The 13,147-nt window shown below is 52.8% G+C and overlaps 5 protein-coding genes across 5 annotated transcripts; 2 read left to right on the forward strand and 3 right to left on the reverse strand.

The window, feature by feature from the left end:
* Window positions 1–1,248: 1,248 nt before the first annotated feature.
* Window positions 1,249–2,531, reverse strand: CABS01_06948 (glyceraldehyde-3-phosphate dehydrogenase; the record flags this gene model as incomplete). Its single annotated transcript, XM_060540313.1, has 3 exons — window positions 1,249–1,451; window positions 1,509–2,193; window positions 2,403–2,531. The coding sequence occupies 3 exons, from the start codon at window positions 2,529–2,531 to the stop codon at window positions 1,249–1,251; spliced, it is 1,017 nt and encodes a 338-aa protein (XP_060403997.1).
* A 1,235-nt stretch (window positions 2,532–3,766) lies between these two features.
* CABS01_06949 (uncharacterized protein) lies at window positions 3,767–4,438 on the forward strand (the record flags this gene model as incomplete). Its single annotated transcript, XM_060540314.1, has 2 exons — window positions 3,767–4,262; window positions 4,335–4,438. 2 exons carry the CDS (start codon window positions 3,767–3,769, stop codon window positions 4,436–4,438), a joined length of 600 nt encoding a protein of 199 aa, XP_060403998.1.
* Window positions 4,439–5,078: 640 nt separating this feature from the next.
* On the forward strand, window positions 5,079–5,363 carry CABS01_06950 (uncharacterized protein; the record flags this gene model as incomplete). The annotated part of the gene is made up of 1 exon (XM_060540315.1): window positions 5,079–5,363. One exon carries the CDS (start codon window positions 5,079–5,081, stop codon window positions 5,361–5,363), a length of 285 nt encoding a protein of 94 aa, XP_060403999.1.
* Window positions 5,364–8,013: 2,650 nt separating this feature from the next.
* CABS01_06951 (DJ-1/PfpI family protein) lies at window positions 8,014–8,889 on the reverse strand (the record flags this gene model as incomplete). The annotated part of the gene is made up of 2 exons (XM_060540316.1): window positions 8,014–8,169; window positions 8,278–8,889. The coding sequence occupies 2 exons, from the start codon at window positions 8,887–8,889 to the stop codon at window positions 8,014–8,016; spliced, it is 768 nt and encodes a 255-aa protein (XP_060404000.1).
* Window positions 8,890–11,135: 2,246 nt separating this feature from the next.
* CABS01_06952 (uncharacterized protein) lies at window positions 11,136–13,033 on the reverse strand (the record flags this gene model as incomplete). Its single annotated transcript, XM_060540317.1, has 4 exons — window positions 11,136–11,981; window positions 12,041–12,299; window positions 12,365–12,426; window positions 12,707–13,033. The coding sequence occupies 4 exons, from the start codon at window positions 13,031–13,033 to the stop codon at window positions 11,136–11,138; spliced, it is 1,494 nt and encodes a 497-aa protein (XP_060404001.1).
* Window positions 13,034–13,147: the final 114 nt, after the last annotated feature.

The raw sequence follows: 13,147 nt of genomic DNA on the forward strand, positions 1-13,147 counted from the left end.
GACTCTGGTCGATTCCTCCTTTACCACGGCGGAGAGCTCGTCGCCTCCGCGTGACGAGAGCGTCGCGAGCGATTCGGTACACCCACAGACAGAAGGATACGGGCATTAGGGCCCTCCTAATGACATGTATTATGAACCAAGTCATCTTTCGTCCTTTTTTTAACCCCCCCCCCCCCCCCTTTTCGGTGGATGACGGGGTCGGAGGCTGGGTTGTGGCGAGAATGGCGTTTTCGGTCGAGAAAGTATGGGCTGTAGCCCATCATGTATGAAAAAAACACAGTCACCCTGAGTCTCTTGAAGCGAGCACGCACACTTTTCTTCACTTTGTCTGATATCAAGTCCAACTCGACGGCCTTTCCTTTTTCTCTCCTGTTTTATTTCTCTCTAGCTTGGCGTTCAAGGAGGACAAATCAGGGCCCTGTGTCTCTACAAACTCTGTGTCTACGGACTCTCTATGCGTGTGTACATATAAAAGAAGAAGATATCCCTCGGCCGGCTCCCCTCCCCCCTTGCTTTTGTATCTTTCGGGCTTGATGTCTTGTAGAAAGGCAAAGGCTTGGTTCAACCAGGGCATGGAGGGAGGGTAGGTAGTACGAAACGAACGGCCTCGTCTCAATTGCGAAGTGGTAGTGGTGGTACCCAGTCGAGAACTCCTCATTCGAAAGGTCAATTCAAGAGAGGAATCAATACCAATTCAAACAAGAAAGCTCTGCGATGCCGTGACATGACAGTAAGAAGCACACCTTCTCTGAGGACCTTGGTGGAAGCGGCGACGCGAGGAAGGGGGGAAACAAGATATCAGACGCGGACGTGGAGCGACCCCGCACTGGCAACCCCTCACAACTCGAAGGGTTGTCACATCTCATACCTACAAGGTAGCTCGCATAGATAGACCTCATACATGATCTGACACGAAAATGCCATGTCAACTACGCGTGTCCACGACATGATCTGATTGCTGATTGAAGAATCAAATGTTCGAGTTACACTTTGGTCACTTGGCATTGGCATGGACTGTGATGGGTAGGCATAATCTATTTCATAAACGTCATACGGACATGTATTCGGGGAGCGTTTGTTTGTAGGAAAGAAACAACCATAATCCTCCCTGGCCTTTGCGGCCCTCCCTCCTGAAAGACTTGCCCATCTTCATTTTACTGCTTTTGTTTGGTCGTTGGGTTATCATCTCATTAATGGACACTTTTGGTCCTGTTTCCCCTCCGCGACAGCCTCATGTGTACCGCACATTTATTTGGAGGCGTCAACCTTGGCAACGTGGGCCAAGAGGTCGAGGACACGGCGAGAGTATCCCCACTCGTTGTCGTACCAGGAGACGAGCTTGACGAAGTTGTCGTTGAGGGAGATACCGGCCTTGGCATCGAAGATGGAGGAGTTGGGGTTGCCGATCATGTCGGTGGAGACGACGTCGTCCTCAGTGTAGGCCAAGACGCCTGGAGATAGTTAGCTTGTGTTTCGGTGATTCCGATGGGTTGAGATTAATAGCTTACCCTTGAGGGGACCCTCAGCAGCCTCCTTGATGGCGGCCTTGATCTGGTCGTAGCTGGCGCCCTTCTCGATGCGGGCAGTCAGGTCAACGACGGAGACGTTGGCGGTGGGCACACGCATGGACATGCCAGTGAGCTTGCCGTTGAGCTCAGGAATGACCTTGCCGACAGCCTTGGCGGCACCAGTGCTGCTGGGAATGATGTTCTGAGCAGCGGTGCGGCCACCACGCCAGTCCTTGGCGGAGGGACCGTCAACGGTCTTCTGGGTGGCAGTGTAGGAGTGGACAGTGGTCATGAGACCCTCAATGATGGTGAACTTGTCGTTGATGACCTTGGCGAGGGGAGCCAAGCAGTTGGTGGTGCAAGAAGCGTTGGAGATAACGTCGGCGCTGCCGTCGTAGGTCTTCTCGTTGACACCCATCACGTACATGGGGGCATCAGCAGAGGGAGCAGAGATGACGACCTTCTTGGCACCGCCCTGAAGATGGGCCTTCGCCTTGTCGATGGTGGTGAAGACACCAGTAGACTCGACGACGTAGTCGGCGCCGGTGTCCTTCCAGGGGATGGCAGCGGGGTCACGCTCAGTGTAGAACTTGACCTTCTTGCCGTTGATGACAAGGTCGTTGCCATCCTGCTGGATGTCGCCGTTGAAGATGCCGTGGGTGGAGTCGTACTTGAGCATGTAGGCCTGTGATGATTGTCTGTCAGCAAGTTTTGTCTCGGCTGTTTCTGCATGATTGTGTCACGTCGTGTCATTACAACAAGCCCAATCGAAACCTTGGGGCAACAAAGTCGAGAGTGCTAGTCCTGACTCTTTTGCCGTGGGTACCGACGAAGCTGGTGTTATCGTGGCAGACGTGATATCATGATGGAGGGGTAAAGTGGGGTGATACTCACAGCGTACTTGGTCTCAATGAAAGGGTCGTTGACGGCAACGATCTCGACCTCGGGGTGCTCGACGGCGTTGCGGAAGACGATACGTCCGATACGACCGAAGCCGTTGATGCCGACCTTGATGGGAGCCATGTTGTCTGATGTGGTTTGTATTTGGGGTATGTCTGACGGTTGAGAGAGTTAGTTGAGTTTTCTCAGGCGTTGGTGAAGGACGGGCGTTTCCGATATGTCCAAGGTAGGCGGGGTATTTTTCGCGGTAGCAGGGTGGGGTGATGAAGACGTGAGGTATGTAGAGCTTGAGGGAGCTATCGAGAGCTAGGTCTTACCTTGAAATGGGATCACGTCGGGTTATTCGACGAGGTCAGAGATGGATTGATGTGTAGGAGAGAATTTTCAATGACAGAAGAAGGAAGGAAGAAGGAACGGAAGTGATGGGAGGTGGTGGAAGGGCGCGCGAGATATAGTAAATTCGGTTGAGGGAAGATGGTGGGGTGGTCCTCCTGCTGGTCGATCCAACGCAAGACCGGCGGCCATGGCAAGAGCAGGCAAGAGGCAGGCAAGAGTGGGAGTGGGAGGTCAATGGAAGGCGGACCTGACGCAAGTTAGGGAAGTACCAGGTACGGCCACTCCGCAGGGGGGTCCAATGGGGGGGATCCAGACGCCCCGAGAACGGTGAGGTGACTCGGCGATTGAGGGTGGTGAATTGGTGGTGATTGCCCGGTCGACGCCAGGGAATTGGGTGAGTGACACACTTTTTCTGCTATCTGAGCTGAGGTAGGAGGTACCTTTCTTACCTTACCTCACTTTGTGCTTGACCGGGCTAGGTAGAGCTCCCCCCCGTAACGCGTGTCTCGTAGTCCGTACCTTTTTCTCTCCGTATCTCTCCAATACTACCTAGGTAATTAGGTATTGTTCCTCCTCTTTCTGAGTACAGAGTCCCTCTCGTTGCCTCTCACCCACTCAGTCCAAGCAGGTGCCAGTTGCGTCTTTTTACGGACATGGCGGGGCATCCAGCGGGAAGGCGCTGCTACCGCTTGTGGCGTTAGTATGATACCCTCCGGGTACTTGATGGTTTTCTGGACCAATTGCTATGATGGGATTGGAACACAATCACGGTGGGATGCGATGCGCTGTTGTTTTACCAATCCAATCTACATAGCATTCACAGTCCGTCTTCCCTGCGGCTTGCCATCCCATGGAAGAAAGACCCCAAGCTCGGATGGGATGCAGGCGCAGGCTGCATTGTTTGACGGGTCTGTCGTGACGTTCGATATCCCCCCCTTCCTTCTCACTACTTTTTTTTGACACCTCAACTTTGTCTGTGCTCCAGCCTTCACCTTGCATCTTGCTCGTATCTCGGGCATCTTATGATGGACTACTCATCAATAACTTGTTTTCTCTCCATTCCAGCGACACTCTCAGCTCATCCATATCCATTTCTTCAGCGGGTCTTGGCTGGTGGTGTCACTTTCATCAGACAGACCGGACCGACCAACGACTCAAGCAATAGCAGGCATTATCAAGGGTCAGGAATTGTCAGGTATGGAGGGGCATGGAGGGGCAGCTTGTTCCCTTGGTTTCCAGCGAGAAAAAAAAAGTCAGCTACGGCACCTTATCCCTGGCCCCTGCTCCTCATTGCTGGCCTGCCCCTCGTTACATCACTTTCGCAGCTACCCCCCGGTCACAGCAGCAGCACCAGGTCCGATACCCCCGTCGACTCACCTTTTGCCTCCCATTGCACGCTTTGCACGCTTTGCTCGCTCTCACACCTCTCACACACTGCCACTGCCACCTCTATGCAACATCTGCCCGTGGCGCCGTGGCACCGTGGTCCACTCCAAATTCTCGGGCGTCTTTTTTTATGTGATCTTCTCACCGTTCCAGTTTATTTTGGTGGATTCTTGTTATTATTAAACATCCTCAACTGGATTCAAGACACGACATGCCACAAGGTTCAAACAGCTCATTCGCACACCTCACCATTCATCCCGCGCCAAAGCTCCCACGGCCCCTCCTCCTCCGCCTCCCATCCCCCCTAGTCCTACACGACCCTGAGGTATGTACCGTATGCGTATGGTCCGCTCGCTCCCACCGCACTCTCTTACTCAAAAGTCTAGCTCAGCTTACCTTACCTTTACTGTTAGATATCGAACAAAAAAAAACTGACCCCAGCTCCATAAATCACTCAATGCTCCATCGCTCAACCCGCCAAGCTCGACTGAGCCCAGCTAATGAAACACGTTGCCTGGTGCATGAGGCACTTCCAGCCTCGACTCGGCCGATTTTAGCTTAGAGAAATATGATGATCGAGAAGGCCCGTTTACGACTCCGTTCTCGGTCACCCCCAGATGGACCGCACCATTTTTGGCTCCGTCATCCGTGTTGGAGCAAAGGAGTCATCGAAGTCGAAGAAAACAGTTTGCGTGCAAAGAATGGTATCCATGCTCGTCCAAACCCTTCGAATTCAGATGGAGAACTTGTACAGATACCTCGCCTACGAATGCCATCCACCCATCCGTCAATTCACCCATGACTGATGCCAAATGTACACGCCACCCAATTCTGCCACTCACAGTCTTGGCCGGCCGCTTCCAATGCAAAGTCGGTCCATCAAAACAGGGCTGGTGCGTTCCGGCGCTTGGTGGGGCCCGAGATCTGCCTCTCGACTCACCCAACCCAATGAGCTACCAAGCGAGCCCGGCTGGCCCGACACGCCGGAGCATCACGGCTTCGTCGGCCCCAAATGCTCCTGGCTTCGCCTATAACAACTCTCAACTTCCGATGACATCGGGAATGACGATATCCCTACCGAGGATACCCGCAAACGTCAATGCCGCGGCCTATGTGTTTACCGCTGCCCACGGAGGCCTGCATGGCCGTATCGTATCGCCAGACGCCCGACAGGGCCCAGGTTTGGCAGTTGGATCATTTTGTATGGTCCAAACATCGATCGACTCAGCATGATATGACTCTACCGTCACTCATCCATCCGCTACCAACACCGTACGACACCAGCCCCCCGGACGAGCTTCTGGCCGTACCACGGTCTAAACCAACATGGACAAGCTATCTCTCGGCCAAATTATTCAGCAAATCTCATTTCGGTCTGATAAGGGGTTCCTAAAATCTGACGACTAGATATTGTCAGATCATGGGACTGCTGTGCCACTGTGCCTAAGGCCTCAAATCCGCCCTACGAATTGACGGAATGACAGCCGTGTCATCAGCCTTGTGGCTAGCACGATGTCGTTGACGCTCGTCCCATCCGCAAGCCCACATCATCACGACTACGTACTGTACTCGCCGTTCCCGTTCCCTCCCTTCCCAAGTCCACCTTTGACTGGGTACACGAGACTTACATGGACCACGGCAGCAATGTGGCGGCCTTGCAAGAACCGAGCTTTCCTACAGGCCCCGTTTGCCGCCAGCCGCCCCCGGAATGATGCGTCTCTCGTCGAGGTTCGACCCGAGCTACCCCAGATTTCCGCTCCGGTTCCTCCCGATTACCTGCCCCGATGCCGTACATTAAGCTACACTTTGCCGAGCCGGGGTACAGCACCTCGTGCCTGGGGATCTGGAACCTCGTCTCATCTAACAGCGACTTTACACTAGCCTCTGAGATTCTTCATGAGCCCAGGGGTTCGTATCTAACGCCCAGTGGGGTACACTTGGCAGCCCGTTTGTACGAGGCGGGCGCGTGTAAGTCAGGTAGCCGGGAATATTTGGTGTAGATGATTCGCCATAGACCTCTGGACTTGCATAATCTGTGGATTCTTCCATTGCGCCTAAGGAGCCCGGGCCAGCTGTCTATGAAAATGTTCCGGGTGATGGCATTCGTGAGATATCGTGAAGGTGAAGCTCGAGTTGCCGGCAGAGTGTTCATCCTTGTCTGACGGGCAAGACCCGGGATGTGGCTATATGCTTGTCCCGTACAGTCACGGAATACCGGATTGAAGTACGAGACCATCTGCCTCTTCTATAGGAAATCATGACAGGCCAAACGGCATCTCTCGGTTATGTCTCCTCGAAATATCGAGTTTCGGTGAGCTTTCTTTGTGCCTCGGTGAGCGGTGACTTACACCGAGCTGACTACCCCACCAGCAAATTGTGCAGGGTTTGACTTTGACGTTGACTTATGGCATAAGTTGGCCCAAGCTCGACATAGTGGGCTGGTGCACAATTAATGCCGCGCATTCGACTTATGCCGTTGTGCAGAACTAACGCTTCGATTTCCATGATGATTGTCATCTCAAATTATGCAGAGATGTCCCCCACGCGTCCCCCACGAATCCTTGGAAGGCCATGGGCCTCGAACGCAAGTGCATCAATGGGATTGAGGCAACCGTCTCGCGCATACCATGGCAGCTCGATTTCTTTTCCTCGAATTATCTCATTCAACTGCTTGCCGTGGAGCATATACGGGTGCTATAAAGACATGTTTGCAAGCGCAAACGTGCTTGTCATCCGGTACCTGAGACGCAACCTTGATGGGCGCCATTTCTGGTGTTAGTGACCAGCCGACTCTCGTCGTAGGATCGCAATAGGAGAACATGTCGCAGCTCAACAGGCTCACGGACTATCTCAACTCATTCTCTTGAATCTTTCAGTACAGAAGTTCGTCTCATCGGAGTAGAACACAGGCATCCTCTGCTCACCTCCCCGTCTTATTACTTCTGGCACCGACCCTCCATCGACTTGACTGCAAGATATCAAAGTCTACAAGTCTTGGAGAATCTCTGACAGCTCCTACATCTACCCGTCATAGGTGAGCCACGGGTTCACTCAAGCCTATGTGTACTTCTGGGGACCGGGCAAACATAGTGGTAATAGGGGCCCCCTGTCTTCGTCATAAAGGTCTTATTGGACATACCGCTATTCACATCTCTGTTGGCGACTCATCCCGAGCTCTCTCTGAGCCTCCATGCGAATCTGCGTCGTGTATTTCTCAAGCGTCGATGAGACCCCTGTTGCCAACATATGGTGGTCAACTACCTAGGCGTGCCGTGCGTTTTCATGAGAATTCCGGCCTTGATCACATTCATAGTGTTTGCTTAGCTTACATCCCGGCAATGTTCATCAATCATCAGGAGGGTCATGCGATGGATTTGATGAGAATGGTACCAGGAATAAGTCTGTTAACAGCGTCAATATCTCGCTCCGGCTAACGCACGTCTGGCCCCGTCTACTTCTTACGCAATGGGACGATGTAAGTGAATTCCAATGGGCGATGCGGTTCAGTTTCAATCGAGGCGTTCCCAGATCTTCCCTGCTACGGCGTTCACTCACTAAAAATGTCAACGCTGCCAGGTAAAGAGCTTTCTCTAAACGTTCGACGCCTTCATGTCATCCGAGCAGTCAAGAGTAGAGTGAATGATTTTCACTCTTCACCAACCGGACTATTTGAGCACGATACTTTCTATCAAGGACGACGGATCAGCGTAAAACGGACCTTCTATGCCAAATCAATGCTAAACAAGCTGACTTTGTACTGCGAACGGAATCAGGTTGCACCACCACCATGCGCTCTATTATCCTCAACATCAAAGTAAAACCGTGCTCCGAGTTGCTGCCTCTATCTTTCCTTCTCTCGAATCGCCTCGAAGCCACAAGACTATCAATTGTACGTCGGTGCGACGCCGTTGATTTCCGCAAATGGATCCCAGTCAGCAGCATGGGGGACAAACTCCATGATTGTGGCAACCTTGGTTGACAACTCCTCGCCATACACCTGCTTGATGAACTCCATAATCAAGTCCAGGCCAGATGTAACCTAACCCACGCATCAGTCAGTACAATTCTTCTCGATTCCTCCACACTCTCCCACTTTTCTCTCGCAAAAAAGGATCAAATAGTAAAATATCAAAAAAAAGCAACTTACACCCGAAGAAGTCCAGACGTTCCCATCAACAACATACCTCGCCGGCGAAACCCACTTGGCCAGCGGCGCCTGCGCAGTAATCAACCCCCAAGCCGCTTTGTTCGTCGTAACCCTCCTGCCGTCCAGCGCGCCCGCCCTAGCAGCGAGACTGGCCCCCGTGCAAATCGTGACGAGATACTTGACCCTGGGCGCGTGCTTCCTCACGTACTCGACGATCGGCTCCAGCCCGGGGGCGCGCACGCCCGGTCCGCCGGGCAGGATGAGCACGTCGAGGTCCAGGTCGTCGTCAAAGGTGTCGGTGGGCTGGAACGTCGGCCACCAGGACGAGTTGTAGGTGTTGGAAGTCGGGGACACGGGCGCCGTGGTGACGGGGTCGAGGGTGGCGGCGATGAGGTGGAGGTTCACGTGTCGGTTGTAGGCCACGAGCTGGAGGGCGTCGATGGGGCCGATGAGGTCTAGCATTTCCATTGCCTGGAAGAGGACTGCGCCAAAGGTTACGGGGAGGGTCGTGTTCGCGGCGATGCTGCGGGTGTTGGGCGTGCTGTGGGAGGGGGTTTCTGCGATGAGGGCGGCGGCGGCTGAGGCCGCGGTGGCGAGGAGGGAGAGACGCATTATGAGATTTGTGAAGTTTGGCAGCGCGGCAGATCTGCTGTTGAGGTCGGAGGGGGGAGATTGCGTGAGATGTGAGGTCGAGATTGGAGTTTCTCGACGAAGAAACAAAAGCGAGAGAGAGAGAGAGAGAGATGAACGAGTGAATGGAAAGTCCGAGAATGTAACCCCGGGAACAGGGAGTGCTGGCTGCTTCAACATGATTCAGCAATCAGAGCAGGTGCTGTAGAAACATATATACATGAATATCCCACCGGGAATCTTGGTCATGATCACGAATATCCCGGGTGTGGGACGAACGCAACCAAATGACACACGCCATCAACACCAACTATTGTAATTCCGAACCACCAGGAGGTCCTGGACTTGGTTGGAAGCATTCCGATCCCGCAGGAACGGCCGGGCCGGGACGAGATCCAAGCAAGGGGAGCTTGCCAATATACATAGACTGAACATCCATCTTGAGCTATCTTTCACCAGAAAGGGGCACGTCACGACGGGGACTCTGGTTTATCAGTTGCGATAGGAGGAGTTTGACAAACTGTAGGCGGCAAGTGGATACTTTGTTTATCTTGGAAGAAAAGTTGAGCATATTAGAGTTTTCGCTGTTCTTGGCTAGTTCTCTTGGCCCTTGTCTGCTTTTCTTTTCTTACCTTTAATCTGAGTGATTTGATCCTGGTTCGATGCCACTGAGAGCGATTGATTGTCTGGCTCCTTGGACAAAGAAGCCAATGCGTGGAAGGTAACCCGGTCAGCAGGGGAAATGGTTGGCACAACTGCAAAAGAGGGTAATGTTTGTTAAAAGGGGGTGCCATTGCGGCGGAGAAGCCTCCGGTTCTACGTAGTAACGTTGTTTACCAAGCTTTTCCTGTTTAATGTCGGTTGGCGACGCCCATTGGTTCTTGACTCATGTGTTGCGGTGAGAGCTCCCAACCGTCGAGACCTGGGATATATTGGCTTTCAGTACTCCGTATTTCTTCGACAAAGCAGCTTGTCAAAAGAGATGCTATAGTTTCGCCGCAAGTCGTCGGTCTCGGCCACCACCTCTTCTCTCGCAGACAATCGGGACTCTGGTAAAAGGGTTACGCCAAGCCGAAGGATCAGACCGAGGTACATGGCCGGTGGGACGACAAACCCCCGGGACGGCGGAGTTGATCCCTGGATTGCCCCGCTCCAGGCGTATCCCCGAAACTCAACTCAACTCCGGGCCGAAGGCGGATGGTCGCCGGCCATGTTATTTGGCGGTCCCGCGTTTCTATGAATTCACCGTGTTACGTAAATAGGTTGGCTCGGCTGTTTATCATTTCTCCATCTTGGAGAGGCATTTATTACTTTCCTTCGATGCAGTGTCACTGGACAAAGTCTGTGAGAAAATGAAGTAGTCGGCCATCTCAAGTGGCAGCACTTCATCGATCAGTGTAATCGAAGTCGTCTTTCTGGATCTGAAGTTTTCTCATGTTGATTAGGAAATTGCTACGAGGAACGCCCTCCTTCAGGGTTTTCATAGCAGCTTTGATGTTGTATTTCACGGTATGCAAAACCAAATTATGAGCGCAAGACTATCTTGAAGGTGGTATCTCTTAGGATAGCTACACAGTGTTATTTAAGCTCTCCTATGTGTGCGTCCCCGGCACATGGCATCAATAGTGAGGGTGTTGTAGGTAAAGTTTACCGTCGAAATCACACTGTCGGAGAACTACCTATTCGTTTATAGGTAGAAAAAGGAACCTGGCTCTCATCATACGATAGGTCACGACACAGGGTTTAGTATGGCTGTGCGATAGATCTACCAAGGTGTGCTTGGATGGCCGTTGCTGGTGGCATCCGGGCGCATTCCAATGCGTCAGTTTGAAGACCAACAAATGGGCACGAAGTGGCATGGCGGCGGGAAGCTGCACTAGAGGGTCAAGTCCGCTATGGATGTCTCACACTTGATTCGCATTTCTCGTCTCTCGCTGAATCACGGTACTAACATGTACTGGGTAGCAGAAAGCATGCCATGGCATCTTTCTGCGTTTCTTGTTCTACTACAACAAACTAAAAAACGCTCTGATACCAGAACCCATTCGCTCCGGCTCAGCTTCATTATTGTAACAAAAAGAGTACAAGTATGAAAAGTGTACCCAGAATCTAACCCATCTTCAGTATCTCTATTCAAAACACTCGGTTTTTGTTCCCATGTAAGGAACCCCCTAACCGACGCTGAGATGCGTGTACTCCACCAGCAAAAAACACAATCTCTCTCTTTTCTAGTTGCGCAAGACCATTCCCAATACGCCGCCCAGCACGCCGCGTACACGGGTCTGGTTCTCATGGATACAAGTGAAAACAACAGCCGTGCTGGCGGCGAAGACGAGCGTCTCTCTCCACTGCTTGTCCATGCCGTACCGCCGCGGCAGCAGCGTGGCCATGGCCCGCGGGGCGACGAACAGCGCCATATCCTTGCGACGACTGGCGGACTCGACAAGGACGCTCCAGCCGCAAAGGCAGCACCCCGTGCGGACGCAGATTCCCGAGTCCATCCTTTGCCTAGCGGCCAGGTCCTTGCCGAGGATGTGAGGCCCGATTCTGGTACGGGCGAGACAGACGCCGTAATAGAATAAAGTGATGTAGGCTCCCAAAAACGCCGCCGACCTCGATGATGATAGCAAGGTCCGTACGATGGTCTTCTTGTTGATAGGCCCCCGAAGAAGAAGCGCCACACTCAGGGGTAGATACATGGCCATGGACCACTTCCACGACCGATAGAAGCGGCTGATGGCATGGAGCTCGCACGATGGGCCGCAGCCCATGTGCACCATCTCGCACGGGATGGGAATTGACTTTGACGGATCGCCCCATTCGCTCGGCCATCCGTATTTCTCACACATGCCTTGTAGCAATTCTGCCTGTCCACTTGTACCGTATGACATGTCGTTGGCACGGAGCTTCTGGAGGGCCTCGATCAGCCGCATGTCGACGTTTGCCGCCGAACTGATCCACTTGTTGTAGCCGCTGGGAAGCCTTTCGGGATGGTAAAACCATGCCCACATGATGAAGGCACAAGAAGTGACGAACAAGCAAGGGTCGGTGAACCTGCCGATGTTCCATTCAGCCTGTACGAAGTTAGTGACGGTGATAACGGATAACGTCAAGATGAGTGATTGGTGCATACCTTGGTCCAACTGCCTTGAGCTACACGACGCGCTCGCCTTCGCGCCCAAACTTCGCCAACAAGAACGTCCAGGGCTCTCGTCAACGTGAATAACGTCAAGTCGAGAGTCCGTCCTCCATACCGGGTCTCCTTTAGCTGAGCTCCGGGCGGACTATCCGATTTCTCAGGGGAAGTGCCTGTGAAGGCCGAGCTCTTCTTGGACTGCAAAAGCTGCAGACTGAACCAGGCAGCAATAAATGTGGCGCTCCATCTTGCGAGTCTAGATGTGTGTCAGTACTAGACGGTTGTGAACAATAAGAGAATTAAGGATCGAATTCCGCTCACCTAGCTCGAGTCACCTCTGTGAGACCTTTGGCATTGCGTTCGAATACACGTCGAAGTGGCTCCTATCAGAAGGTGTCAGGTCTATTTAGCAAACTGTTGTAGTTACAGTGACTGGAACTCCAGGCCACCTTTCTGAAGTTGCAAATGTTGCTTATCAGGAACTAATGCAAGGGACAAGAACTTGTGTACACCTAGGAGAGAAGCCAGTGCAACTCTGAGGTCTCCATCACCATGTGTACTGGATGCCTAGTTCACAGTACTTGAGACCAAGTGAAGCAACCACAGCCCTGGTATCGGCAATTACGATTGTTTGATACTTCACGCTGAAAGAAATGTACATACCTCTAAAAGTGTACTGCCACCAACAAGCAAGGCACAGAAGGTTGGAAACCGTTGGGGGTCTAGACCGGCGAGGACTATCCGCCTCAGTTGCGCCACAAACCCGATGCACCCGTTCTCCTTTGCAATTTGACGGCGTTTTTTGGTAAGGTATTGCATCAGCAACGTAAGGACCCTCGGAGCAACAGCGGAAGCATATCCTAGGAGGTAGGCCCGAAGGAGGGGCCGTAGGATTGGCGGAATTGCTTGTAGCTCGACAAGGCCATTCCGTCGAATTTGCAGCTGACTCCGAGGTAGCATTGCGGGAAGCGAAGGTGTGACGGCAGCCATGAGGCTTCGGCGTCAGTGCCGGTAGTTGAATTGGAGACGGTTCCTGAGCAGAAAATCAGCGATCCGCATAAGAGCCGGAAGCGATGTGTCTGTGCACATTCGGATATGCTATGA

This window comes from Colletotrichum abscissum (genome assembly GCF_030869225.1).
Source record: "Colletotrichum abscissum strain IMI 504890 chromosome Unknown Scaffold_14.1, whole genome shotgun sequence".
NCBI lineage: Eukaryota > Fungi > Ascomycota > Sordariomycetes > Glomerellales > Glomerellaceae > Colletotrichum > Colletotrichum abscissum.